Consider the following 27,922-nt stretch of genomic DNA (forward strand, 5'->3'; position numbering starts at 1 on the left):
TGTTTCTTGTGGATCCTGAATCACAGTGGGGGCTCACACTGGAGACTGTCGCCAAGTTCTCGTGTGTGTGTATGTGCGTGTGTGTGTGTGTGTGTGTGTGTGTGTGTGTGTCTGTCTGTCTGTCTGTCTGTCTGTCTGTCTGTCTGTGTCCCAGCCTGAGTTTGCCTCCTGGAACCTTGAAAGGCAGTGTGGGCTGGGAAGGGCAAGGGATCTGCGGCTCCTTTGAAGGCTCTTCCAAAGAGGAAATCCCTTTGTGCACTGCATGATCTCTGAGGCTCTCCAGGCAAATTGGGAAGATGAATCAACTGTGGGCCCCTGTAGCTTCAAAGGCAGTGTGAGGTGGCAGATCAGGCAGGTAGAGCTGTTCTCATTAAAGCTGGGGGTGAGGGAGCTCCCAGCAGAGCTGAGGTTGAGACTGACAACCCACAGCCTGGAGCCTTGAGGGATAGCCTGCAGCCTTGGGCCCTGAGGGCTAGCCCACAGCCTTAGGTCCCGGGGGGTGGAGGTGGGCAGCCCACAGCCTTCCTCTCTTCCTGTGGATGCCATTGCTGTGGAGGGCAAGGCAGAAATGGGTTAAAGCAGAGTGCTGGAGTCACCACAGGGTAGCTGCCACCCACAGGGTCTGGTTGGTACTATAGAATAGGGCTATGGTAGGAGCCGCAGCAGCTGTTTGAACCTCCAGGGGGCACAGCCATTGCCCAGGGCTCCACAGTCATGTATCCCTCAGCCGCTAACCTGGGGGTCACAAACACAGGGAGAGAGAGTCAGGATTTAGGTCCTCCAGTGTCCTGGCCCCATGCTTCCAAAGGCCCTCCTTGGGAGACAAGCCAGCGACCATGAGGGCCTCTGAAGTGGTGTGTGGGTGCCCACACGCTGCCTAGCTTCCTGAGGACTGTGGTATCTGCCAGAGATTGCATCTACAAGGACTTGGTGTCTTTCCCATCCAAGCCCTGTGGTACTGTGACATTCCGACATCCAGAACAGTCCCTGATAAAGAAGCAAGTCCCCAATTAAGTCGATGTAAGTCTGACTTTCACCCTCACTCTGTCTCCTAACCAGGCTTGTAAAGCGTCACACCCCCCTGTCAGTCAGCACCTCACCTGCTGATGGCCTCAGACATTAACAGACAGTGAACAAATTAATTAGTGGCTGAGGATGTCTCAGGATGTGGCCAACGCCCTCCACACAGTCACACACAGAGATCAACACAGGCACTTGGGACCGTGTGCATTCCAGCCTTTTGCTGTCTGGTGTGTGTGAGCACCTATGTGCTTGCCAGCATGGGCAGGCGTGTGTGGAGGCTGGAGGTCAGTATGAAGGGTCTTCCTCTGTCTCCCTTCATCACATCTTGTTTTTATCTTGAAAATTTATTTTAATTATTGTGTGTGTTGTGTGCGTGTGTGTGCCATAGCATGTTCAGAGGACAACTTGCTGGAGTCGGTTCTCTCCCTCCACCTTGTGGGTCCCAGGGATTGAGCTCAGGCCATCAGACTTGACAGCACGTGTCCTCCCTCACCTGCTGAGCCATCTCACCAACCCTCCATCTTATTTTTTGAGCCAGGGTCTCTCACTGATCCTGGGGCTCTCTGTTTTGGCTAGCCTGGCTGGCCAGTGAGCCCCTGGGATCTGCTCGTCTCTGCCCCTCCAGCTCTGGGGTTAAAGGCATGCAGTACCATGCCCAGCCTTTTAGATGGGTGCTGGGGATTTGAACTTGGGTCCTCATACTTGAGCAGCAAGTACTTTACCCATAGAGCCATCTCCCCAGCTTCTCAATCTTTTTTATTATTATTATTATTATTACTTTTTATTTTGTAGTACTGGAGAAAGAGCCCAGGGACTTACACACCAAAGTACATTCCAGAGCTGCTGCTTGCACCAACAGTGAGCACAGTGAGCTCCCTGCCCCAGCCTTGTGCAGAGTGTCCTGTGCATAGCGCAGCAATGACATTTGGAAGCCCAGGCCTCATCCAGGCTTGACTCACCCACCCTGAGGGATGTCAGCTCCAGGAAAGCTGTATTGCCTGCCACCACTGTCTCCTGACCTGTTGGTGGCTAAAATGGACATGGCTGGCTCTGCTCTGTCCTCTCTCCCAGCTCCAGGACCTCTTAGTCCCTCCACAAGTACGCTGCAGGTATAGTTGTCACCCCAAAACTAGCCCAGAACCTTCGGCCCCTCTACTCCTGTGGGTCAGCACTGCCTTCCACTTACTTGCCTGTTTCTTGAGCTGACTGTGGACTTCTCAGGCCCTGAGCACACAGTGCAGGCCCAGGAATTGTTTGATGAGTGAATGCATGAGCCTTTCCTCTCCCCAAAGCTGGTGTGCTAGGGTAGAAAGGGCCCTGGATGGATGCAGTCCGCTGGTCTCAATCTCTCGTTCTTTACTGTGCAGTCAATGGGGAGTCCTGCCTCCTCAGGAGATGGAGGGACGTGGAGTCACAGTGTGCACTGGACATGGCTGTAGGGAGCACCAGTCCATTTGGAGGTTAAGGGAGCCCCAGAGAGTGTATTTAAATTCCACAGAGAGAGTAGCCAGTGCAGCTAATGGTACATCCATCGGTATAAGCCCATGCTCGGAGTGTCTGCCAAGACTGGGGACAGTGTCTGGAGTTTTCATCTACTGCACTTGGGTCTGTGAATATTTGATTCCAACCATCTAAGTGGAAGAAGGAGAAGGGCTGAGCAATGAGTCCTCTCAGAGCCAAGCAGCCACCCTGCCCCCTCAAGTGGTATAATTAGCATCACAACTTAGGGCTGGAAGAGTCCCAGCACTTACCTCCTCCAGTTCCTGAATGAGGGCCCCTTTGGCATTTGGAAGGCACCTCCCTTTCCAGCTTCCTTCTTGAGGGGTGCTGACTCCAGGACAGAAGTACCAGTCCAAGTTTGTCATTTTGCAGGTGTGAAAACCAAACGGGCCCAGGGAGGGCTGGGGGGTGCCCAGGTCTGCACAGCATCAGCTGTGACTCACTCTCCGTCCCCCCTCCCTCCTAACTGCGGCTTGGGCCTAGAAGGAGTCTAGGGGTTCAGCCACTGAGAGAATGGGGCTATGCTGACTAGGACAAGGACATGTGGCGTGGCCTTGCTCCCTGGGAAGTCACTGTATTTATCAGCTAGGATGGTCCTCCCTCAGGGTCCAGAGTAACCAGCCTCTTCAACTCCACACAGGTGGCCACTACCCCTTGTTGGATCTCAGAACTCTGGCTGTGAAACGGGAGGGACCACCCTTCTCCCCTCATCCCCTGCCCCACCCCAGCATCCTCTTGCCTGTTTCCCCGAGAGGACCAGAAGGAAGCAGACTTCTGTTGGTCCCTCTGCCTTTGGCCATGAGTTAAATCAAAATGGTGGGAGAGGCTGGGGATGTGGTTCAGCTGGGAGAGAGCTGTCATAGGCTGTGTGAAGCCCGAGGTTCCGTCTAGACACCACATAAACTAGGTGTGGAGGCACACACCTGTAACTCCAGCACTCAGAAGATAGAGGCAGGAGGATCAGAAGTTCAAGGTCATTCTCAGCTTCATGGTGAGTTTGAGGCCAGCCTGGGCTACATGAGACCCTGTCTCAAGGGAAAAGGTGATGAGGGGAGGGCTTTGTGGGAGAGTTTCTTTGCGCCTTCCCTAGACACCAGGGTGCAGCCAGGCTAAGGGCCACGGTCTAGGGAAGGGAACCATATATGCCACTGGGGAAAGAGGACTCTAGCCTGTAGGCAGCTCTTTTGTGCCTAGCTGGGTGGGACTTTGGGAAGAACATCAGAACATAAGGACACACCCTGGCTTCCCCGGCCCCAACACAGCAAAACTTGAGAGTGAATGGAAGAACCTGGACTCAGGTGTCTAAACCCAAGAGCAGCAGTGGTGAGCCAAACTGTTGTTCCAAAGAGGAAGAAGTCAAGGAAAGCATGAAACTATGTTTAGTTGGACCTTTAATAAATGAGCCTCAAGGACTCAAAAGGTTACTTGTGGGTGGGGGATAGAGCAGTGGTAGGGCACTTGCCCCGTGTGCTCCAACACAACATAAAAGCAAATCCAGACAAGACAGGAATGGGAATGGTGGCCCACATCTTTAATCCCAGCACTTGGGAGGCAGAGATAGGTGGAGCTCTGAAATCAAGGCCAGCCTGGTCTACAGAGCAAGTTCCAGGATAGCCAGAGCTGCATAGAGAAACCCTATCTCAAAAGGAAAAAAAAGACATTAAAAAAATAATAATTGTATGTCAATAGTAATTCCACATTACTTACAATAGCCAAAAAGTGGGAGCATTTCCGTGAATGGAAAAACAAGATGTGGTGTACACAGGCAGCGGAACACTACTCAGCCACTAAAAGAATGAAGCCAGTGTGGATGGACCTTGAAAACATGATGCTAAGTGAAATAAGTCAGACACAGAAGTCTGCTGCTTATAATTCCCCTCATATGAATGGCTGGAGATGGTAGAAGCAGGAAGAAAGATTAAAGCTTACTAAAGGCCAGGGTGGGAAGTCACTGCAATTGGTTGGTTACAGAGTGTCTCTGGAGGCAGTTGAACATGCTAGTAGTGTTAATGTTAGCACACGTGATGGATGCTATCAGGTTGTGTACATAAGGGATTAACATGGAATTTTATGCCACATAACACAACAGAAGAATATTAATAAGTCAATGCATTCACTGAAGAGAATAGAATGATAGGAAATAGGGTCATCTGTGGAAAACCTGGGACCACTATTTATACATAAACCAAACTCTAAACAAGGCACAGGTGGGAACTGGCCCTCTGCTCTTCATCATGAGCCATCCCACTAGGCTCCACCTTAGTCTTGAGACAGTTTCTCGCTGAATCTGAAGCCAAGCTGATGGCCAGTAAGCTCTTGGGATCCGTCCGTCTCTGCCCCACAAAAGCGGGACTGCTTGCTCGCCTATTATGTGGGTGCTGGGGATTTGAACTGGGGTTCTCTTGCTTTCACGGCAAGTTCTCTTAACCACTGAGCCATCTCCCTAGCCTTGCCTTGTGGTAGGGGCTTCGTAAACACTGAGACACAAATACAGGCATGTGCATATACACGTCCTTTTTAGTGGGAGGAGCCAGAGTTGTGTTCTCATGACTTCAACAATGTCCTAAGCCACCTTTATTCTAGCACCGTCCCCAAGTGCTGAATTCTGCCTCCAACCCACCCCCTGATGAACCATCTATCTCGAGAGAGGGCAGCTTACCTCCTAGCATGTTGTATGAAGTTTCCTGGCCAAACATGAACAAATGTCTACTTCCCCAAGATAGGGTATCAAAGGAACACATTCCACAAGTGGACCAACGTAACCATTTCACCAAAGTCCAATTTGACAAAACTAGGAGTTTAATGGGCTTACTTCCAGAACATGAGTGGGGGGGTCACTAACAGGAGTCAGGGGGTCAAAGCCACCACATCACTGAAAAGTCTCACTCTAGCTTGGATGGATGACAGCTTCCTCATCGCTGCATAGATGGAGTCTCCCCTTCAGTTAACCTCCCACCCCCTATACACTCCAGCACTCCTCAAGACCCCAAGCATCTGGGGCAGAAGTACATGCAGCTCAGGGGGAGGTATAGGAAGGAGAAACTGGAAGCCACCCCCTCCTCTGTGAGGGGGCATCATCAGGCCCCCTGATCTTGATGGCCCCTTGCAAGTGGTCACAGCTGCTTGATGAGGATAGTAATGTCTGTTATGCCTGGAGCAGAGCATTCCACAACACAGTACTCCTAGGTACTTGGGAGATGTTGAGTTGACAAGTGAGGGGTGGAAGAGGCTAAGGACAGCTACAAGACCCTGTGACCACATTCTGCCTCCCTGTCCAGGGCACAGTTTTGTCACCTACTGGGTTTGGGCTATTCTAGAAAGAATGGAGGCCACCGCCAAGCATGCCAGCTCACGCCCACAATCCTAGCACTCTGGGGGCTGAGGGAAGAGTTTGAGTTGGAGGCTGACTTGAGCTGCATAGTGACATCCTTTCTCAAAATAGAAAAGAAAAAAATCATGAAGGTATGGATAAGTACCTGAAAAGCAAATGTCCCGGGATGCTCAGCGGAACATGAAGGGATTCTACTAGCTTTGGACTGACAGAGTTTCATGTCCAGCGACTGTGGCCCGAAAGGTACTGGGGGAATGGCTTGTCTAGATCCTGAAGCTGCTCACAGTGGCGGGCGGAGAGGAAGCAGCCAGCCTCTGTGCTGTCAGTCACCTGTGCTTTGCAGCTACTGTTCTCAGAATCGCCTCCAAGCTTCCCATCTCGGACTACTCCCCAGCAAGTGTCCCATGTACCTGAGCAATGACCTGAAATCAGGGGACCTCGGCTGCCCTGTTAGAACCTGAACAGTCATGTAACTTCCATGACCCTCTGTCTTCCTGTCTATAAAGTAGGGAAGAAAGTGAAGCCTGTGAGGATTAAATACTGTTCATGCCTCTAAGACTTCCAGGATGGGGCCTGGCACATGGGGAAAGTTAAATATGACTATCATTATAATGGAATCATAGCACATACACACTGAATGCTAACTACATGTGCTTGGCAATAAAGACAGAGGGGGAAGTGGGGAACGGTTCACTGTTAAGCACTTGTCTAAATCCTCAGAACTTATGTAAATGTAAATGTCTGGTGGGTGTGGAGGCGGCTTGTACTTCCAGCTTCGGAAGGTAGAGACGGGGAATCCCTGAACAAGCTGGCCGGTGAGACTAGCCATATCCTCAGGCTCTGGGTTTGACCGATAGACCCTCCCTCATTGAATAAGGGGGAGAGTGATGGAGAAAGGCTCCTGTCATAACCTTGGCCCTCCTTGAGTATATACATGCACAGCATGCACACATGCAGACGTGCCCACACACTACATACATATTCAAAAATGGGAAGGAGAGATAGGAGCGCGCACACGCACGCACACACACACACACACACACACACACACACACACACACACACACACACACACAGTTTGTCCGTCCTTCCACGCCCTGCAAAGGTTTCCTGGAAATTGTGGGCTGGGGACGCTCCACTGCTGCCTCTGTCCTGTGACCCACTGTCAGTGTGAGTGGAGGCTGTCACTCTGAGGGGACTGGGAAGCAGAAGGTGGTGCCCACTGATAGTTTGGCAGCCCCAGTCTGTACTTATCCCTATGCAGGGCACAGATGGAGTGAGCCAAGATGAGGTGGTGTGTGGGAGCCCGTTTTCAGGTTCCTCGTGGCTTTACTCAGCAGGTCCGTATAGAGGATGATTAGGACCACGGGCTTGAGTGCAGGTGTCTGAGATGGTCTGCACTTGGCTGTGCTGGAGCGGGGGTGGGGTGGGGACGGGGGGGGGGGGGGGAGGTCTTTTGCTCCACCCTTTGGCGTCTCTATAAATACCCTGAGGCAAAGACAGTCGGGGCTCATTGGAAAAGGTTCCAGGCCCTCTTGAGGCTATCCTTTATTTTCTGTTTATCTCTGCAATAAATCCTTCTATCTAATATTTCCTGCTGCTCAAACTCAAGAAAACTCTGGGGAACGGTGGGGTTGGTGGGTAAAAGCCCTGCAGTGGTGGGGATCAGAGACTCCGTGGTCCTGTCTACTGCAGGATGGATGCAGGCTTCCAGATACTGACCCAATCAGCTATCGGGAGAGACTTGGGTAAAACTGGTGATGCTGGTGGACCCCAGCATATTCACAGGCTACACCAAACCCTGTCTTCTTGTGCCTGCTCATCACCAGAGTGCCACTGTGTCTCTGCTCACAGTGGCCTACCCCAAGGACACCTTTCCTATGCCACTCACTTCCCCCCTTTCCTCTGAGTATCAAAATCCTAGAAAGCTGGGATGCAAAGGTCAGCTGGCCATCTGCGTCCACAGGCAGCAGAGGCACTCTCTGTTCCAGCTTGCCCAGGGCTGAGGTGCTCTTAGAAACAGGGGTCTTTTGGTGCTGAAACCAAGACAGATGGCCCTCTGGCAGGCAGACAAGTGAGCTATCTTTCACTGCCCACTTGCAATGAGGAACCCTCACCTGACTGTCTTAACTGGAAGCAATCTTTCTTGCCTTCGATATTCTCAAGCAGTATGTGTGCCTGTCGGTATCTAAACTCCACTCCTGCTTAAAAAAAAAAAAAAAATCCCAGTGTTTGGGAGACATCTTATTTTTGCTGCGTCCTGAATGCACCAAGAAAGAGGGTCAAAGTAGGAGGTGACAACAGGTTGGGTAACCTTCCTGCAGTTCTGGGCCACTCTATCCCTTTCCATGGCTTAGAATGCGGGTTTCCGGAGAGCCATCCGTCTTGAAAACATTTAATTACAGGGAAAGATCTCCAAGGCTGTCTGTTACCTCCCAGGGATACATTTTTTCCCCTGCTCTTTCTGAAGGAGCTTGGGCAGTGAGGAAATGGACCTGAAGAAGCATCTAGGGGGCTGAAGGGAGGAAGAAGGAAGGGAGAGCAGAGAGGTGGAGCCAGGGGTGGGTACCGGGAGTCAGAGGGACCGTGCCTGAGTAAATGAGTGAGAGATAAGACTGAGTGGGGAAAGCGAAAAGATGGCTGCACAGACAGCTGTGCTACTGGGCCACGCTGGCACTGAGAGGAACGGCGTCACAGAGGTGGTGGCAGGAGCCCTGAGGAAAGGTCCAGCTGGGAGGACTAGAGACAGACCAACCAAGGAGGGCTTCCCAGAGACAGGGAGGCAGAAAGCTGTGACCACGTTTGCACCGGGGACAGGGCAGTGGCATCGACTGAAAGTGAGCTGCGGGGCTGGGAGGCCTTGGAGGCTGTGCCATCGTCAGCTCCCGTGAACACTTGGCGGCTTGGTGGAGCCTGATGGGCGTCTCCAGATGCCAAGGATTCCTTCCAGACTCCCCTCTGCAGCCTCTTCTCTAGGGACCATGGAGATGGTAAGGCCGTGTGGACCTTGGTTCTAAGGAAGCCCTGACCCTGCGTGTCCTCTCTTGCAGGCTGTGACAGCGAGCACTGGGGTCCTCACTGCAGCAACCGGTGTCAGTGTCAGAACGGCGCCCTCTGCAACCCTATCACCGGCGCCTGCGTGTGCGCCCCGGGCTTCCGAGGCTGGCGCTGCGAAGAACTCTGCACGCCCGGAACCCACGGCAAGGGCTGCCAGCTGCCTTGCCAGTGCCACCACGGCGCCAGCTGCGACCCGCGCACTGGAGAGTGCCTCTGCGCACCGGGCTACACCGGCGTGTAGTGAGTAGGGAGGGCGTGGCCTGGGGGTGGGGCCAGGGAGAGGTCAGGTCAGGACTGCAGGGGCGGGGAAAGAAGGGATGGGGAGGAGCCAGAAGAGATGGAGCGGGGCTGGGAGAGGAAGGCGTGGCCTGGATGACCCTGCCTTGGAGCCGAACCGAGCTGGGGCCTAGGAGCCCTCACCAGGTCTTTCAAGCTCTTTGGCAACTTCTTAGCACCCTAGTGGGCAGGAAGATGAGAACAGAAGGCCCTGGTGTGACATCTGCCATCTGACCCCAAGTGCAACAGTGTCTAAGTATCCAGGCCTCACCTACGCAAGTCTGACATCCATGCCATGAGTCCCTACTAGAGACAAGTCACATGTCGGAGGGCTGGTCCTAGTTAGGGGACGCAGAAGTGAGCTTGTCCTTCTCTTTTGACCTCTGCAGTATGCCTCTGTTTGCCCCATCCTAATTGATACATCTGAGGCAACCGGCTGGTAAGAGCCCAACTGACGTATCATATGCTGATTGGTCCCCTCACTTCTGTGCCCTGGGGAAGCCACACTGACAGGCCATCCCCAAGACAACTTAGTCGGCACTCTCACAGACAAGACTGGTGTTGTCCAGCCCTGCTGAAGGCTCTAGAGTCGGCCAAGGATGCTGACCATAAGACATCCTGGATTGAGAGCATTTCCTGCCCCAATGTGTCTGGGCTCCCAGGGCCTTTGAGTTTGAAGCCATGGCCATCGGAATGAGACCCAAGGCAATGATGCAGACCTTCCCCATACTCCCACAGTGGCTGCCCCCCCCCCCACCTGTGGCAGCTGGGAGCTTTTCAGAGCCTGGAAAGGACATGTCTCAGAATTTCTGGCTCCCCGCTTTGAAAATAGGCAGGTTTTGAGGGGCTGAAGAAATGACTCAGCGGTTAAGAGTGCTAGCTGCTCTTCCAGAAGTCCTGAGTTCGATTCCCAGCAACTACATGGCAGCTCACAACCATCTATAATGGGATCTGGTGCCCTCTTCTGGCATACAGGCATACATGCAAAGAGAGCACTCCTACACATAGACTACATAAAGAAAGAAATCTTTAAAGGGGTGGGGGGGTTGGAGGGGGTTGGCAGCAGGTTTTTGAAGGCGAAATCCAAGGCCACTTCTTAGCCCCTTTGCCCTTGCTCTCTCATCCATCTGGCATGCCCTTCCACTCTCTCAGTGAAAATAGCCTCATCTTCAAGGCCCAAGTAAAGCGCCTTCTTAGGGAAGGTCTCTTCAGCCTCCTCCCCAGAACTTTCAAGTGTTGGCCCCAGCAGTACACTACAGTTCAATATATTATAGCTGAGACCTGTCTCCCTCTACTGGCGGGGATCAGAACACCCACTCTTCAGGTGCAGGGTTTCAGGCCTTTGATTCTGCAGCCGGCTGATTGCTGACACCATCCACCACCTGTGGTGGGGGAGGAGTCAGGTGCCAGGTGGGGGGTCAGGGTTGAGATTAACCGTTCTTGTAGACAAGGCTCACTAGGGAGCCCTGGGACGTTGGGTTTGAGCACTGGGGCGCTCTTGGGAATTCTGCTGAGACTCTTCCTCTCCGTGCAGCTGCGAGGAGCTGTGCCCCCCTGGGAGCCATGGAGCTCACTGTGAACTACGCTGCCCCTGCCAAAATGGGGGCACCTGCCACCACATCACTGGCGAGTGTGCCTGCCCTCCAGGCTGGACGGTAGGTGGAACCCTCAAGATGCAGGTGGGCACCAGAAGAGGTCTTGGCATCCATCACAAGACCATGAAAGGCTAAATTCCTCTCTTTATCCCTGTCTGTAGTCATGAGCCATCATGAGACACTCACTAGCAGTGAAGGGTCCCTGGTCTAGGGTCTGTGTGGCCTAAGGCAAGTTACTTAGCCTCTCTGACTCAGTGGTCTCTCACAGGCAAAAGAGTTGGATTTTCCTCATATGATGGGCTCTGGCTAGGGCTAGGCATGTAGCTCAGTTGGTAGAATGCTTGCCTAAGATGCATGATCCCTGGGTTCAATCCCTACCACATAAAACTGGGCCTGGTAGCACAGACCTTTAATTCCTGCACTTGGAAGGGAGAGGCAGGAGGATCGGAAGCTCGAGGTCATCTTCAGCTACATAACAAGTTCAAGGCCAGCCTGGGCTGCATGAGACCCTGTCTGAGAAAAATGTTTTAATTAAAAAAAAAAATCGACTCTGAATTGGGTCTGGGTACCCAATGGAGCTTCAGCTGTGACAGAGGAGTTGGGAAAGAGCCACAGCAGGGTATGTGTGGTTCATCTGGCTTTGTGAAACCTTACTCTAGCTCACATATTCATGCTGACTCTGTGGCCCCCAGAATCTGTTATATTCCCAAGTGTTTCGGGTACTTCTGATGCAGCCTCTACCAGTGCAGGCCTCCAGTCTGGGAGCCCTCACTACGGGAAGCAGGCAGAGATGGAGTGTCACCCGTGGAGGCCTATGTTCAGATGACGTGTCCGATGCTGCCTCTGACAAACCTCCCTGCCTCCAGTCACAGATTTCCCATGTATACACGTGATTTCCCTTCAGTGAGCCTTGCTTGGGTTGGCTGTCATGGTAGGTAAAATCCTCAGGCGTGACTGCATATCGAAGGTGCTTGGCAAATGCCAAAGCCTTTTATACCTGCTTGATTTATAGCCCTGGATGTCACAGGCTAGCCACAGCTTCCTATCAGCTGCCAGGCTCCCCGTCAGCACCTCCCTATGGTCCCAAGCCCCTGAAAGGCTGCCAGCCTCAGAGGCTGCCCTTCCACACTGTATCCTCTGTAACAGGCCCCACTTCGGGAGAGGCTCAGTTGCCTCCCCAGGGCCTGAGGACAGTCCTGCTGAGTAGAGCAAGATATATCAGGAGGCTTTGGACACCAGGCTCTCAAGGGCAGCCAGGAAGGACATCTGCAGGTCCAAGGATGCTTCTAGACAGGGAGGGACCTTAGGAATCCAGTGTGGCCAAATATGGCTACATACTAGAGTCAGCGAAGGACAGGGGTCACACTTGAGCCTCTGGGAACCCATCTTTAATGAGCTCCCAGGTGACTCTGAGGAAGGCCGTGTGCAGACACAGCTGCACTTGGAGATCATTGATCAAGAGTGAAGGACGTCCTGCTGTGTTCCACAGAGCCCTTTAGTGCCTTACGGTGGGTGGGGAAGAGAGCCTCATCACTGGGATCAGGACCCCACCATTCCATCTGAGTTTACTCAGTATGGACGTTCTAGGAAACAGGTCATAAAAAGAGCACCAGTCACAGCTTGAAGAGTCTTGAACACCGTGGTCTGACCATAAAGGTCCTTTCTTGGATAAGAGAGAGAGCAGGGAAGGCTAGTGACCTGCCTTAGGCCACAGTGTTGGTTAGGAGTGAGGTGGAGTTAGAGCCTGGGTCTCAACTCCAGAACCACCAACCTAGGTTCTCTCTCTCCCTCCCCCTCCCTCTCTCTCCCCCACTCTCTGTCTTTCTGTGTGTCTCTTTCCTCTCTATCATTTCCCCCCCCCCTCTGTCCTCCTCCTCTCCTCCCCTCTCCCTACTCTTCTGAAAGGACAGCGGGGATGACGTCACCCCTTTCACCTGTCCCCTTCTCCCACCCGAACCTGCTTCTTGGGAAGGCCTCTATCACCAGACAGCTTCCAGGTGTCCAGTGCCCACAGGCAGGGCTCAAGGAAGCCCATCAGCCAGCCAGGGAGGGAGCCCTGAAGCTGGAGAGGCCTCTTCTGAATGCTGCTGTGTGCTGCTGGGCTTCAGGGACAGGAGAAGGAGAAAGCCAACACATAGTGGTGACTCTTTTTCTCACACACCTTTTCCAGGTGACGAGAAACCCTGTCTATAGAAAGCTTTGGTGCTGAGGACTTTGTTTTAAATTTTATGATAGACAATCGAATTTCTATTTTTGACATAGCATTGAACTTGCAGATTTGCATGAATTATTAATACCCTGGTGCATGCAGAGTCACAAAAGGAAGCTCAGCTCAGGCCTGAGGCTCCTCCAAGGAGAGCTGGGGCTAAGGAAAGGCTGCTGCAGGGAAGGGTCACCTGTCCTTGTCTCCCCCTGCCTGACTTGCCATTGGCCCCCGTGGGGCTTCAGCCATCCGTTTTCCCACTCTGAGACTGATGGAATGATTGCTCACTGCCACCACTCTGCTGGGACACTGAGTACAGAGAAGCTTCTGGGAGCTCAGGCCCATCTGGCCCTCCAGGCCACCAGCCCCCAAGAATGCCACCGGCCCCTTCCCTTGCCTGGCCATAATGAGTCCAGTGTGGAGAGCCCATACAAAGAACCTGGGAGCGATTTTCCCACTTTTTCTAGGTTTTTGCTCGCAGAGGAAAGAGAATGACTGCAGGTAGCTTGATGACAGTGGACAGACACTGGGGACAGGCAGAGGGCAGGAAGTGTGGCAACTGGCCCCTGGGGAATTCCCAGTCTGATGTAGAGGCTGAATGGAATGGGTACATTCACACATGTTCATGTATACACAGACGCTCACATGCAAAGGAAATAATGGGCAGGAGGAGGAATGGAGCCGGCAGCCAGGAAACGGGGCCAGTGATGGCAGAGACCCAGACAGGGCTTTTGAGGCTTAGGCTTTGGTGTCTCAGACACTAGGGGTTGGAAAGACAACTGTAGAGGCCAGTGACTGGTCCTGAGGTTGGGATCACCTCCACAGCACCTTCACCAGTCACTGCCCAGTGTCTCCATGGGCTCCTGGGACAGCGGCCACTAATGTGACTGCCCAAAATGCTGGCAAGACCGAGCCACCATCTTGGCCCCTTCCTTTTGATCTTCTGTTGAACACAGACCTCTTACAGTGTAGCTGCTCTCCAGAGTCCCACTGAAAAATTAGGCCTGGCCAGTGGGAAGAGCAGGACTTGCCCCCATTTCATGCCAACCTTCTAAATGCTGTGTAGCTCAGGAGCCCACTACAGTGGAGACACAGCTGGACTTCCCAGGTTGCCATACAAACGACTCAGACTATAAGGCTTTGTTTTCCCTTGGGCTTGGAGGCTGAGAAAGGTGTCTAGGTGTCAGGAATCAAGGTGACTCCCTCAGGCAGGGCTAATGACTTCTGAGCCTCTCTCCCCAGCCTGGAGATGGCCATCTTCTTCCTTCGCCTTTGCATGGCTATCCCTCTGGCCTTCTTATAGAACCCAGGCCCACCAGCACGAGGATGGTACCACCCATGACGGGCTGAACCCTCCCATGCCAATTACCAATTAAGAAAATGCACTACAGGGTCTGGAGAGATGGCTCAGCAGTTAGGAGCGCTGGCTGTTCTTCCAGAGGTCCCGAGTTCAATTCCCAGCATCCACGTGGCAGCTCACAACAGTCTATGATGGTATCTGATGCCCTCTTCTGGTGTGCAAATGTACATGCAGACAGAGCACCTATATACATAAAATACATACACTCATACACTAACACATAAATTTTTTAAAAAGAAAGAAAAAAATGCACTACAGGCTTGCTTCTAGGCCAGTCTTACGGAGGTGTTTTCCCAGTTGAGAGTCCCTTTCCCAAGTGATTCCAGCTTGTGTCAAGTTGACATAAAACTAGCCAGCACACATCATCACATCTGTCTTTTTACATGACTTCTGGGAACAAAGCTAAATGCTCACGTTTGCACAGCCAGCATGTCACTGACTGAGCTGACCCTCCAGCCCTCTGCATATCTGTCTCAGTCCCCGAGTTAGCTTGGATGAGGGCCCACGGACACAAGTGTTTGGCTTCACCTCTGAAAAGGCCGAGCATCCACATACGATCACATCCAGACACACTGGGAGTTAGAATTGCAGCCTATGAGTCTCAAGAAGATAAAGTCCCAGCAGGAGAGGAACCCTCATGCTTTGCCTGCCTCCTCCAAAGGTTGTTCTTCCAACCGGCAGTAGTTGATCATTTATGTAGTCCTGTATCACCTCGTCAATGCCAACTTTGTTCAGCTGACATTCATTAAGGGCCACTCATTAAGGTGCTGTACCGGCTTCCTTTGTATCCCTAATCTCACTTACGTTTACAACTTCCTAGAGACCAGGGGTCATCTCTCTCTCTCTCTCTCTCTCTCTTTCTCTCTTTCTCTCTTTCTCTTTCTCTTTCTCTCTCTCTCTCTCTCTCTGTGTGTGTGTGTGTGTGTGTGTGTGTGTGTGTGTGTGTGTGTACATGAATGAGGACTCCACCTGTTCAAGGGTGAGGGAACAGGTAGGCATAAGCATTCCCTGCCTAAGTTGGCTTGAAATCTTTTTCAGGGTTGGAGGACCCTCGACATCCCCAGACAGTAAGGACAGAGGTGCAGAGAAGCCAGAGACAGGCCCCTGCCATCCCCAGGCTCCTCTCCCCGACTTCTGCACACTGGCCTCACAATCCTCCCTTCACCAGGCCCCTTGGTGCCTGCAGAGAGTAATCTGAGCTGAAAGCCTCCCACTTAATTCATTACAACTCAATAACATAATGCAGGAAGATGGCTCTGGTCTGGCAAGCTTTTCCCGACTGAACTAGCTTCTTTGGGGCTGGTGATTATTGGTGCTTAATAACTGTGTGTTGAACAAATTGATTAATTAATTGGAGGATCATCTTCATTCTCCATAAGAGAAATGATTATCTCTGGCTGAAAGGGTGGCAGGAGACGAGACTAGGCTCAGACATCTGATGAAGACTTGAAATGTATACAAACTGTCTTAAAGGTATATACCACAAGGCTAATACTGGCGGGTGGGGGTGGAGAGAAAACAGCCCTCAGTGCACATGCTCACAACCCCAGTCTGGGTCTCTTGGGGCTTCTCCCTCCATTTTCTACCTAACGTGCTTTTACTGCTACTTCTTTTTTTTTTTTTTTTAAAGATTTATTTATTATTTTATGTATATGAGTGCTCAGTCTGCATGTGTGGCTTTATGTCAGAAGAGGGCATCAGATCCCACTACAGATGGTTGTGAGCCACCATGTGGTTGCTGGGAATTGAACTCAGGACCTCTGGAAGAACAGCCAGTGCTCTTAACCGCTGAGCCATCTCTCCAGCCCCAGCCACTCCTTAACTATTGACTTCAGATTGGAGTTCAGGCTGGTGAGCTGGCTCAGTGGCATCAGCTATTGTCCTCAAGCCTGGCAACCTGAGTTCAACCCCTGGGACCCACATGGCAGAAAGAGAAATGACTCCAGCAAGTTGTCTTATGACCTCCACATGCGTGCCATGGCACACACGCATGCACATATATAAATAAATAAGCTTACATTTTATTGTACTTAATTCCAGCCTCCCCCTACTTGAGTTGAGTTGGCGTGGAGGTCAGACGCATGGGAGACAAGCAGCCACAGAGAGGGAGGAGGGCTTCAGAGAAAGAGGGGAAATACCCAGAGTACAGAGCAGCTCCCCAAAGACAGAACAGAAGACTGCTAAGTTCACGATGTTTGTGTTAATGTGCCTGTGTGTGTTTGCATTAACGTGCCTGTGTGTGCGCCGTTACTAATCTAGCTGACAGCTCAGCCCAAGTCTGAAATAACTCTCAGTAAGTCAGACACCTCAGAAGTCACCCCCTCCCTCCCTCCCTCCCTCCCTCCCTAACTCCCTCCCTCCCTTACTAACTCCCTCCCTTCCTCCCTCACTAACTCCCTCCCTCCTTCCTTCCCTCCCTCCCTCCCTCCCTCCTTCCCTCCTCCCTCCCTTTTTGTTTTTGCCTTTGTGTTTTGAGGCAGCGTTCAGAACACCTTGTGCTTCTGTTGCATGGGCTCTTTGCTTGGCATACTCACTACTGTCCTGGGATTCCTTTTGTTTCTCCTTTGATGGGTCCCTAGTTCTCAGAATCCATGTTTTCTTTTGCTTTTTAAGTTTTCTTGAGTAATTATCTTTCTTCTACCTTTCTTTCTTTCTTTTTTTTGGGAGGGGTGGATTAACAAGATTTCATATATCAGTCTAACTCTCAAACTAGGCACATAGCCGAGGATGACTGACGATGACCTTGAACTTCTAATATTCCTGCCTCCACTGCAGGTGTGCACCCCCACACTGAGTCTGTAGATGCTGAGAACTGAACTCGGGGCTTCACACAGGCCAGGAAGCCCTCCACTGACGGAACTGTATCACCAGCCCTGGACATGTTTTTTTTTTTTTTTTTTTTTTTTTTCCTGGACATGTTTTTTGTTTTTTTTTTAAATTTTATTTTATGAGGGGTGGGGCATCTTCCACCTAGTTACCTAAAGTACCCATGAAGGTTAATGTTTGTGAGTTTATTCAAATCTGAAACTGTCCTATCAAATCCCCTGCTTAAGTCTTGGTTTTGGTAGGTATAAAATTCTAGACAAAAGGATTTTGTCTTGTCTTGTTTGAACCAGTTTGTTTTCTTGAAGTGTTGAGATCCAGGCTTCACCTCTGAGCCATATCCCTCCTGCTGCTTGACTGTGGGTTCTAGATTGGAAACTATTTTCTCTCCAAATGTTAAGGAACTGCCCCACTGTCACCTAATTTCCAGCTAAGAGCTCTAAGAACTTAATCCTGGTGCTTATGTATTACTGCTTTCCTCTTCCTAAGAACTTTGATTAAGTTTACCTGTGGAAATATAAAACGTTGGGCTAGAGAGATGGTTCAGTGGTTAAAGGCACTGGTAACTCTTCCAGAAAACCTGGGTTCAATTCCCAGCACCCACATGGCAGCTCACAACTGTCTGTGACTCCAGTTCCAGGAGATCCAACACCCTCAGACAGATGCACATGGAGGTAAAACATAAATGTGAATAAAATAAAAAATAAAATAATTAAAAAAGAAATACAAAACTTTGGTGGCTGGAGTGTTGGCTCGGTAGTTAAGAGCACTTGCTGCTCTTCCAGAGGACCCAAGTTCAGCTGCTCCCTGAACCCATGTCAGAGAGCTTACAACCACCTGTAACTCCAGCTCCAGGAGATCCAAAGACCTCTTCTGGACTCCTCGGACATCCACATGCCAATGGCATACATACACAGAAATAAGAATATGTTGGGTTTTTTTTTTGTATTTTTCGAGACAGGGTTTCTCTGTGTAGCTTTGCGCCTTTCCTGGAACTCACTTGGTTTTCCAGGCTGGCCTCGAACTCATAGAGATCCTCCTGGCTCTGCCTCCCAAGTGCTGGGATTAAAGGCGTGCGCCACCACCGCCCGGCAAGAATATGGTTTTAAAACGTCTTTTTAATAAAATTTGTGATGCTCTGCCCTGATGGGAGTCATAATCCCCTATTTCATTTCTCCTCCTTCCGTCCTTCACTGCCCTGTCTCCTCCCCTTCTGCCCCTCCCCCTTCTTCACACCCCAGTTCCCCTCCCCTCCCCCCACCTCCCTTTGGGTCCTCTATTCTCATAGTAGCTGGGTTTAGGAAAGGTACAGAGGTGAGTGTGTCTTCACAGCTGGATGTTTAATGGGGCGGGGGCTCTCCTATACTCCACAACTTTTTATTCTAGTACATATGAGAGGACTACCATTATGTACTCTATTTGGTTTTCTTGGTGGTCTCCCCAGGACCTGGGAGGACAGGCATCAAATCATACCTGCTTTCTGTGCCCCAGGTATCTAACCCAGCACCTGGTATACAACAGGTATTCACTAACTGTATGCTGAGATTGGCTGAGAGTGTAACTGTAGCATGAATGCCAGCTCTCCTGATTACACTGGGAAGTTGGGGTGGCCCCTGGGGCCCCAATATTCCTTGGAGAATTAACCTCAGCATGATATCTTTGGAGCCCTACCAAGCCTGTCCTTAATTCTATTTCAGGGAGCAGTGTGTGCCCAGCCCTGCCCACCAGGGACATTTGGCCAGAACTGTAGCCAAGATTGTCCTTGCCATCATGGAGGCCAGTGTGACCATGTGACTGGACAATGCCACTGTACAGCTGGATACATGGGGGACAGGTGAGGATGCCCTTAACTCTTGTCTCTGGTGTTCAGTTGTTCATACCCTCCTTGCGGCCTTGCAGAGAATTCTAGCCACAGCACCTCTGGCCAGCCGTCTGTCTCTTTGCTCAGAAGACATTCTGAGCCCTACCAGGGAAATCCATCTGCTCACCCTTTCTCTCCCTGTGCATGCCACCCACCCTTCCTCCAGCCTGACTGCCTTAAACTTGCACTGGGGATGGAGATGAGTGACACCCCCCCATCTCCCCTGTCTGCACTAGCAGAGGGAAGCGGTGGTAAAGAGACCCCAAAAGAGCTAAGAGAGAAAAATCAGTGTCCACATTTTGAAGTTCCTTTAGAAGTAGATTTTTATTCCAAAACTGGGTTATCTTTGAAAGATATTGACATCAGGTTGTGTGGAATGAGTGCCTGAGAGCAGGCTGAGCGGGTGTCCAGAGAGACTCTGATGTCCTTGAAGGAAGCCAACCTGGCAGGGGGGGACAGGCAACAGAACACATAACTGAGGAACTGCCTTCTGGGTACAACTGCACCAGTTGGAAGGAAGCCATGGGGCCGGGGCAGCACAGTGGAGGGAGAAACAAGCCTGTGTGGCTGATGGCGAACTGGAGGTGAAGGACCACATGTATCCACAGACCCTGGCCGGGTCCCCTTCCTCCGCCAGCCAGCCTGAGGAGTCCTTGCCTTTACCTGGCTCTGTGCAGGTGGAACCAAGTCTCACCTCTGGCCCCTGAATGTTATTACTCTTTCTAGACAAAGTGAGAGAAGATAATTTAGAAAGCACAGCTTAGAGGAAGCACTGGAGAACCAGGATTGTCCATCACACAGGCCTGTTTTCATCAATGGAGGGAAATGAATGAGGCCTGATCACCAGGAATGATGGAGAGACTTGATCAAATAATCCCCCAATATCCTGAGCTTGTCTCTCAGTGAACAGAACACATCGCTAAGAAAGAGACCCCACGTATTTTTCATCCTCCACCAACAGAATCTATCCTTATGCGTATCACAGATCCGTCTTTTAGGCCTTAGTCCTAGCTCTGTTTATCAGCCAATAGAATTCATTCCTATTGTAAAGATCACAGGTGCTTTGCTTCTTTGCAAATAATGTAGCCAGCCCCGGAGCTTTGTTATGAGAATTGTCAGGTGGAGAGTTTTTTTCCCCCAAAAGTTCTACTACATTTAATGTGTAAGAAAGGTAAGACTGACCATGACGTCAGTGTCTGGAAGGCTGTGACACAGTGCCCGCAGATACGGTACTGTTTCTCCGGTTTCACTCTTCACCTCTCATGCTCTTCACCTCTTGTGGATCGACTTCCTGCAGTCCACTAGGCTTGCAGGGGAGATGGGGGGTGGGGAGTCTCCGACAAGATATTGGTTTCCTGGTCTCTGTCTGGGTGACATAAGCAGGGATCAAGGCTAAGTTACCCAGTGAGTCCTTTCTGGGGTGTGTGTGTGTGTGTGTGTGTGTGTGTGTGTGTGTGTGTGTGTGTGTGTGTGTGTGTGGACAGTGTCTCTCACAGCCCAGGCTGGCCTCAGTCTCACAGTATAGCCAATGATTACCTGAATTTCTAAACTTCCTGTCTCCATCTCCTCAGTGCTGAGGTACAGATTTATGTTACCTGGCCCAATTAATGTGGTGCCAGGGGTCAAATCCATAGCTTCCTGCATACTAGATAGGCACTCAACCAATGAACTTACATTTGGATCTGACTAACAATCGGCATTTCCCCTGCTCTCCCTGGAACTGTCCCAGTCTTTAGTGATACCCAGAAGGACCTTGTGTACTAGTGCTGGGTTTATTTGCTTACACCCTAAAGTTCTTAAGCCTCATGCCAGCGTTCATCTCCATGGGTTCCCCGAAGTACAGAGTACTGGTTCTGGGGATCCAGGATTAAGTGACAGGTCCGCCTTCCCATTACATCTTCAAACCCCAAAGTAAGGAAATGCTGGAGACCAAGTGAGGACCCCTTTGTCCCAGCCCTTATTCATGTGTTAGAAACTGGTGTCAGGGTTCTCGCAAGCTACCAGGCACCAGGAGAGCCACCTCATTTGCTCTCGGGGTTCACCAAGGGCAGAAATAATCCCAAGTGTCCCTTCTTGGAGTCTCACCCTTGATCCTAGAGCAGAGAAAAATCTCCAAAACCGTGGAGCTTGCTTCCAAACCCGCCTCAGGAGAGTTCATGTAGAGTGCCATGAGCATTTGGCTTTCCCGCCTCAACAGGCTGCCTGGTGTTTAATATTTTGTAAAATTGCCTCCATTAATTTTGTAGGTGACAGCTGCATTAGCCCACCCCAAATTATCATGAGCATATTAAAACCAAGCGGGCATAATAACGCGGGTCTCCCCAGATAGGCGGGATCCAGCTCAAATTAAACACGAAACGTAACTTGTAATTTAATTGAGCAATGTATCTGGTTGTTAATGGCAAGATCGGACACATTAGATTGATACATTGGGAAGGAAGGGTGTTTAAGTAGAAAGCTAATCCCTGCTGTGATTATCCTCCTGTTCCATGGGCCGGTTATTAGTGTGCTTTGTGTAAAATTCATTAGCAGTCTTAGCTTGATCTCTAAATAAATAAGTTGTTTAAATTGTGGATAGGAAGAAAAGTAAAAAGAGACTGATTATGGAAATGGATTGGGTTGTCAATATTTCATCTCTAGATTCTTTTCTGGGCATGTGGATTCAGTGCCCCCTCCCCTGGAACACAGCCAGGTGGGCACTCTCTTCAGAGCAGCTCTGTCTGCAGTGCTGGGCAGGAGTGGGCAGGAATGGGCAGGAGTATGCCAACACAAGGGAGCAGGTGTCTCCTGACGTCAGAGAGCTCAGGGGTCTGTGGAGGATGCCGACGCTGAGCAGGGACTGGCAGTTTAGACGGTGGGTCTCTAGCTGCTCTTGCTCCTTGCCCTCTACCTCAGTTCCCTCCCTTCTCAGTGCCCCCTTTCTCTCTCCTGTCTGCCTCCTGCCCTTCCTCCCCTAGGAACTCCTCCCTTTGTTCCTGTCCCAGCAGGTTGGGGCGACCCAGGGCAGCCTAGATCTTTCTCATGCCTCCCTTCAGCGGGATTCCACCCCTCACACAGTAGCTCTGAAAGGGGGAAGTCAGTAAGTAGCCTCTCCCTTGAGGGAAGCTCTAAAGCTACATCCCAGTCACTCTCCTGCCTCTTATCACTCTGGGCATAGAACAGCAAAGACAGAAACGAGAACACCTAGTCTCTAGTTGCCAAGGCTAGTCCCCAATACTCTGGCTGCTCTCAATCCTCCCATACACAATGCTGCCCCCCAAGTCTACTGGTGCGTGGCCACTTGTCCTCGTTTTAGGCCACCAACCTCTCAGTAGGACCACCCTCTCCCTGCCCTGTCTATGAGGAAGAATACCTATGAAGAAGAATTATGGGTATGTCTTAGTTAGGGTTACTATTGTTGTGATCAACCACCATGACCAAAAGCAACTTGGGGAGGAAAGGGTTTATTTCATTCACAGTTCCATATCACAGTTCATCATCAAAAGCAGTAAGGGCAGGAACTCAAGCAGAGCAGGAACCAGGAGGCAGGAGCTGATGCAGAGCCCATGGAGGGGTGCTGCTTACTGGCTTGTTCCTCATGGCTTACTCTGCCTGCTTTCTTATAGAACCCAGGACCACTGGCCCAGGGGTGGTTCCACCCACAGTGGACTGGGCCCTCCCATATCAACCACTAATTAAGAAAATGCCCTACAGTCTTATCTTGTGGAGACATTTTCTCAGTTGAGGTTCCTTCCTCTCAGATGACTCTAGCTTGTGTCAAGTTGACGTATAACTAGCTAGCACAGAGTACATTTAGAACATAAACAAATGAGGACGTAGCTCAATAGGGTGATGGCCTAGCATGCATAAAGACCTGAGTTCCATCCCCGGTACTGAGTAAACAGGCCTTAATGGTTCATGTCTGTCTGTAATCCCAGCACTCAGGAGGTAGAGGTAAGAGAATCAGGAGTTCAAGGTCACATTTGAACACTTAAATCTTAGGGGGAGGGGGCTGGTAAGATGACTCAGCACGTAAAGGTGCCTGCTATTCAAAGCCTGCGACCTGAGTTCCATCCCTGGAAGACATGTAGAAGTGGGAGAACAGAACTGTAAGTGTTACAGCTCTGAGGGGAAAGGTATCCTGTGGTATCCCTGGAGTCAGGGATACCACAAAATCACACTGTACAACAAACCTCACACACGAGGTTTATTGGGAAAGACACAAGAAGGTGGCCACCTCTGCTCTGGTGAGAAGCAGTAGGGAACTGAGAGGGAGACAGGCTTATATAGGGTTTCTTGGGAGCAGAGTTTTTCAGGGTGAAGATTTCCTCAGTGGGGATTGGTGAGATTTCAAGTCCTGATCTTGGGGTGAGCCCAGGGATCGGTGGGACTTTAAGCTCAGGGATTGTTGAGTTTTCAGGCTCAGGAACTGTTGGGTTTTCAGGCTCAGGGATCATTGGGTTTTCAGGCTCAGGGACTGGTGGGTTTTCAGGCTCAGGGACTGGTGGGTTTTCAGGCTCAGGGATTGGTGGGTTTTCAGGCTCAGGGACTGGTGGGTTTTCAGGCTCAGGGACTGGTGGGTTTTCAGGCTCAGGGACTGGTGGGTTTTCAGGCTCAGGGACTGGTGGGTTTTCAGGCTCAGGGATTGTTGGGCTTTCAGGCTCAGGGATCATTGGGTTTTCAAGCTCAGGGATTGTTGAGTTTTCAAGCTCAGGGACGGTGGGATTTAGATCTCAGGGACTGGTGGGCTTTGGAGCTCAGGGACTGGTGGGTTTTGGAGGTCAGGGACTGGTGGGTTTTCAAAACCCGGAAGTAAGCTCTGATCATTTGCCTTACATGAACCAACTCTACAGTCTGTCCTCCGACCTCCACACAAGTAATAATTAAACAGCTTCTAATCCCTCAAGTCCATGCTTCCATTACATTTCCGGATTCTTTTCTTTGAGCCTTTTCATGCCTGAATCTAAGGCAAGAGGGTCAGATCTGCTGTGTTTTAAGAACTATAACAAACTCTTAATAAAAACTGGAGTGATGGGTCAGCAGTTAAGAGATTTATTTAAGAGTAACAACAAATAGCGGTCTCCTGGCTACCTTTCTGGATAGTTATACCTTTTAAAAAGTTAATTATGTGTACGGGGGGTGGGTTATGTACATGTGAGTGCAGTGCCAGAGGAGACTGTCAGATCCCCTGGACCTGGAGTTACACGTGGTTGTGAGCTGCCCAGTGTGGGTGCTGGGAACAGAACTCAGGTATTGCAAGTCAAATTGGAGTGCTTGACTGCTAAGCCATCTCTCCAAGTCTCTAGTATTATCTTATTTAAACTTCAAGAACCTGATGAGGGTTACCAGTTCATCTTATGACGAGCAAGTGGCCCATAGAAGTTTAGGTCTTCATTATCTGTATCACTGAAGCAGAGTTTAGAAATAGGTAATCCCCCAAGCCCAGAGGCTAGTTTCCTCTAGTGCACAGGTTGCCCCCAGGTAACCCCTTATTTCCCCAAGGCCCAGCTGCTATGACAATAAGCTTGTGGCCCCTGGAAAATTATCCTGGACTGCAGCAAGGGTTTTTAAAGCACATTCAGGAAGCCAGGAAGCCAGCAGCTGACACACAAAAGATCAGTATTTATTGGCCTAAAGGCTGGGGACCTCTAAGTATCTACCTGTATGAGCTCACATAGCACAAAGGGTACCTGTCCTCCACCGTGCGGGCTCACTGGCTGATAACAGGGAGAGCTAGGCCCCGATTGAGTCCTTAGATCTCAGGAAGAGCAAATAGCCAGTCTTTGGGAGTATGCAGCTTGATGAAAGAGGGACACACTTGTACGTAAGGGACATTCCACCCTGAGGGGAGGAACCATAGGGCTCCACAGGACAGGGGAGAGAGGCTTCCACCTGAGACTTGGGAAAGCACACCCTAGTAATCCCAGCACTCAGGAGTTTGAGACAGGAGGATTGCCGTGAAATCAAAGCCTGGGCTACATAGTGAATTCTAGGACAACCACCTGAACTACAGAGTAAGATCCTGTCTCAAACAAACAAAAAATTCATAGCACCACATAATCCAGGTATGGGAGCATTAAGGACATGGAAAAGGTAGGATGGGAAGTTCAAGGTCACCCTTGGCTACATAGTGAGTTTGAAGCCAGCCTAGTCTACATGAGACTCTTTAAATATAAATGTTCATATTTATTATTAAATCGATGTATTATACAATTAATTACCAAAAAACCCCTCTCTTTATGGATTTTGAAGGAAACAAACATTCAAACCATAGCACACACATTTTATCACACTTTTTTTTTTTTTTTTTAAAGAGGACTTCAGTCACACAAGGACCACAATCACACAGGTAGTCTGGAACCCACCAGGCTGGCCCCAAACTTAAAGGCACCATCCTGCCTCAGTCTCCCAAGTTGCTAGGATTATAGGCATGCACCACCACACCCAGCCTTATCACGGTTTTTGCAATGAAGAAGAAAGTTTTGCATCATTACACTGATAATACAAGCTCATAGCTGGCTGCTAAGGAGATGTGGGGTGAAGTTCCCATGGAAACGGGGCGGGGTGGGGGGAGGCTGGGAGGGAAGGAGCACACCAGACATTCCAAGTGAGGGGGGGGGGCGGTCTGTGCGGATGCATCGAGAAGGCAAGCAAGGGCTTCGGCCCACAGCCCCACCCTGCTCTGCTCTCCCACAGGTGCCAAGAGGAATGTCCCTTTGGAACCTTCGGTTTCCGGTGTTCTCAGCGCTGTGACTGCCACAACGGAGGTCAATGTTCACCCACCACAGGCGCCTGTGAATGTGAACCTGGCTACAAGGGCCCTAGTTGCCAAGAGCGGCTATGCCCCGAGGGCTGGCATGGCCCAGGCTGCTCCTTGCCCTGTCCCTGTGACCCCGAAAACACTATCAGGTATGAGCTGTGGATAGGTAAGCCTGGGGCAGGGTCTGGGTGGCCTCCATGATGGAGAAAGGCTTCCCAGGCTGTGGCCCCACCTCCAGTGTGGCCAGTCAGTCAGCTGGGAGAAGCAGGGTCTTCAGGGCTTTGATCTCTCTGATAAAATGTGAAAACTAATGCCATTCAGCTGGAGTCAGGACCAGACCTTAGGTCACCGGCCACCTGTTCTCCGTGTCAAGCTGCCTGGGCTTCACACTGGGTCAGTCTCATATAGGAATGACCCACAGAAATGGGGGACTAGAACTGGATAGTTCTGGGGGCTGGGAAGGGTTGGGGTGACGGCTGATGCACGGTGTCTGGTGAACTATCTTGGAGAGTCCTCTTCTCCACCCTGAGCATCTAACCGGAAGCTGGAGCCTTAGAAAGCCCATCCCGGGACCCAGAGAGGCCCAGCCAGGTGGGACAGCAGGAAGGACAGAGATTGGCCCCTGCCCAGGATGGCTTAGAAATGTGTGGACAGTAGCTAGTCTCTCCTACTTCCAGAGAGGACTGAGCCTGAGAAGCAGAAGAGTAGATGGTCCCAGCCTCCTCGTCCACCTCTTTCCCTTCCTGCTAGCCGCTCCAGCGGCCCTACCTTCTGTTAGTAAGCGGGGCTGTCAGCCCTGGAGATGCCTCACTGTCCTTTATCTGACTGCCTGCTGTCAGGACAGTAAGGGGTGGGAACATCCTTTCTCCTGGCCTATGAACGTCCCAGGAAGACAGGCTGGCCCAGACAGTGGATACTGTGCAGATGGCCAGGCGGAGAAGGCCTCTGCTCTGAGGTCCCTCTTCACCTCCAGTGTGGTTTCTCAAAGGTCACCCTGGAGCCTCCGGCCACAGCATGCAGGGCATCTCAGCATATATGAGTTCAGATGAATATGGTTCCTGGTGGCATCTCAGAGGAGAACTATACCCAGAGAGCCTAGAGCCAAGGTCTATGTGAACATTTCCGTGCCTTGTTATTCACTCAACAAACATGCCCCCAGAGGACAGGGCCAGGCTACAAGAGGGAAGCCCAGGTGCTCTTAGGATCTCAGATTCTGAGTATTCACTGACACTAGGCACTTTCTTGAATGTTCTTCCAATACAAGGCACCTCCAGTGGTGTCTCAGAGCCCTGCTTTGTTTCTAATGGACCAAAGTTCATTCAGCCAAACCACGGCATACCATTAAGTGTATAACACACCCAACATCAGAGGTTGAGAAATAGTGGGGTAGAAATATATATGTCCCTGGCTCTGCTGGGTCCCAACATGTGTCCAAGTTACCGTGACCCTGGATATGTGCATAAAAGATCACAAGAAGCCACCACGCTGGAAGAGGTGGCCTGTGGCCTGGACTGAAGGACAGGGTGAGAGGTTTAAGGTTCCCAAGTATGGGGATGAGAAAGCCGCTCACAAGTGGAAGACAGCATGGGACACCCATCCCTGCTGGGAAGCCAAGGAGGCTGCTGAGGTCCCCATTCAGGAAGAGTCCCTACCGTAGAAATCCACTCAAGCCCCAAATTAAAAAGCTATTGTTTTCCTCCCATGCCTGGGCAACCGTGCCCTGCATAATTTATCTTTCTTCTGAAGGAGTCCTCCATGCATTATTAATCTGGAAGGGCTCCCTCTTCTCTGTCGCTAATCTCAGCCCATCCAATATTAATGATTATTTGCTTTACTGTCTTTAACGGGTGTCATGTTTCAAGGAACGGGGAGGCAACAGCCCTCCTTAGACATGGGTCCTTGGAAGGTGCCTGCCTGCCCAGCTCCAGGCAGGCTGCTTAGACTCCAAAGCACTACCTCCCCGGGGAGAGCCTGGTCCCAAGCCTGGACCTCCAAGGGCACCAGCACCCTGCCTTATCCATCTCTATCACCACGGCCTCAGCCTTCAGTGACAGGCATCACTGAATTCATCTTAAACAGTGCATCCTTCTGGGTAGCTCCACCCACCTGCTTTTTAACTATTCCCCCTTCTCCAAGTTCTGACACCCAAAGATG

The 27,922-nt window shown here is 50.9% G+C and overlaps 1 protein-coding gene across 25 annotated transcripts in view; it reads left to right on the top strand.

Moving 5' to 3' along the window:
* The window catches only part of Megf11 (multiple EGF like domains 11), a 330,509-nt gene that overhangs the window by 239,898 nt on the left and 62,689 nt on the right, over window positions 1-27,922 (top strand). For all 25 annotated transcript variants that reach the window (XR_008212813.1, XR_008212814.1, XM_052711804.1 and 22 more), the window contains 4 exons: window positions 8,905-9,151; window positions 10,722-10,842; window positions 18,866-19,002; window positions 25,705-25,917. Coding sequence is in view for 23 of the 25 variants with exons in the window: in XM_052711804.1 (XP_052567764.1) it covers window positions 8,905-9,151; window positions 10,722-10,842; window positions 18,866-19,002; window positions 25,705-25,917 (718 nt within the window). In the remaining 2 variants the exon portion in view is untranslated. The remainder of the gene's footprint in view (window positions 1-8,904; window positions 9,152-10,721; window positions 10,843-18,865; window positions 19,003-25,704; window positions 25,918-27,922) is intronic.

The sequence above is a fragment of the Peromyscus californicus genome, unplaced genomic scaffold (genome assembly GCF_007827085.1).
Source record: "Peromyscus californicus insignis strain IS unplaced genomic scaffold, ASM782708v3 Scaffold_11__1_contigs__length_118956290, whole genome shotgun sequence".
Taxonomy (NCBI): Eukaryota; Metazoa; Chordata; class Mammalia; order Rodentia; family Cricetidae; genus Peromyscus; species Peromyscus californicus.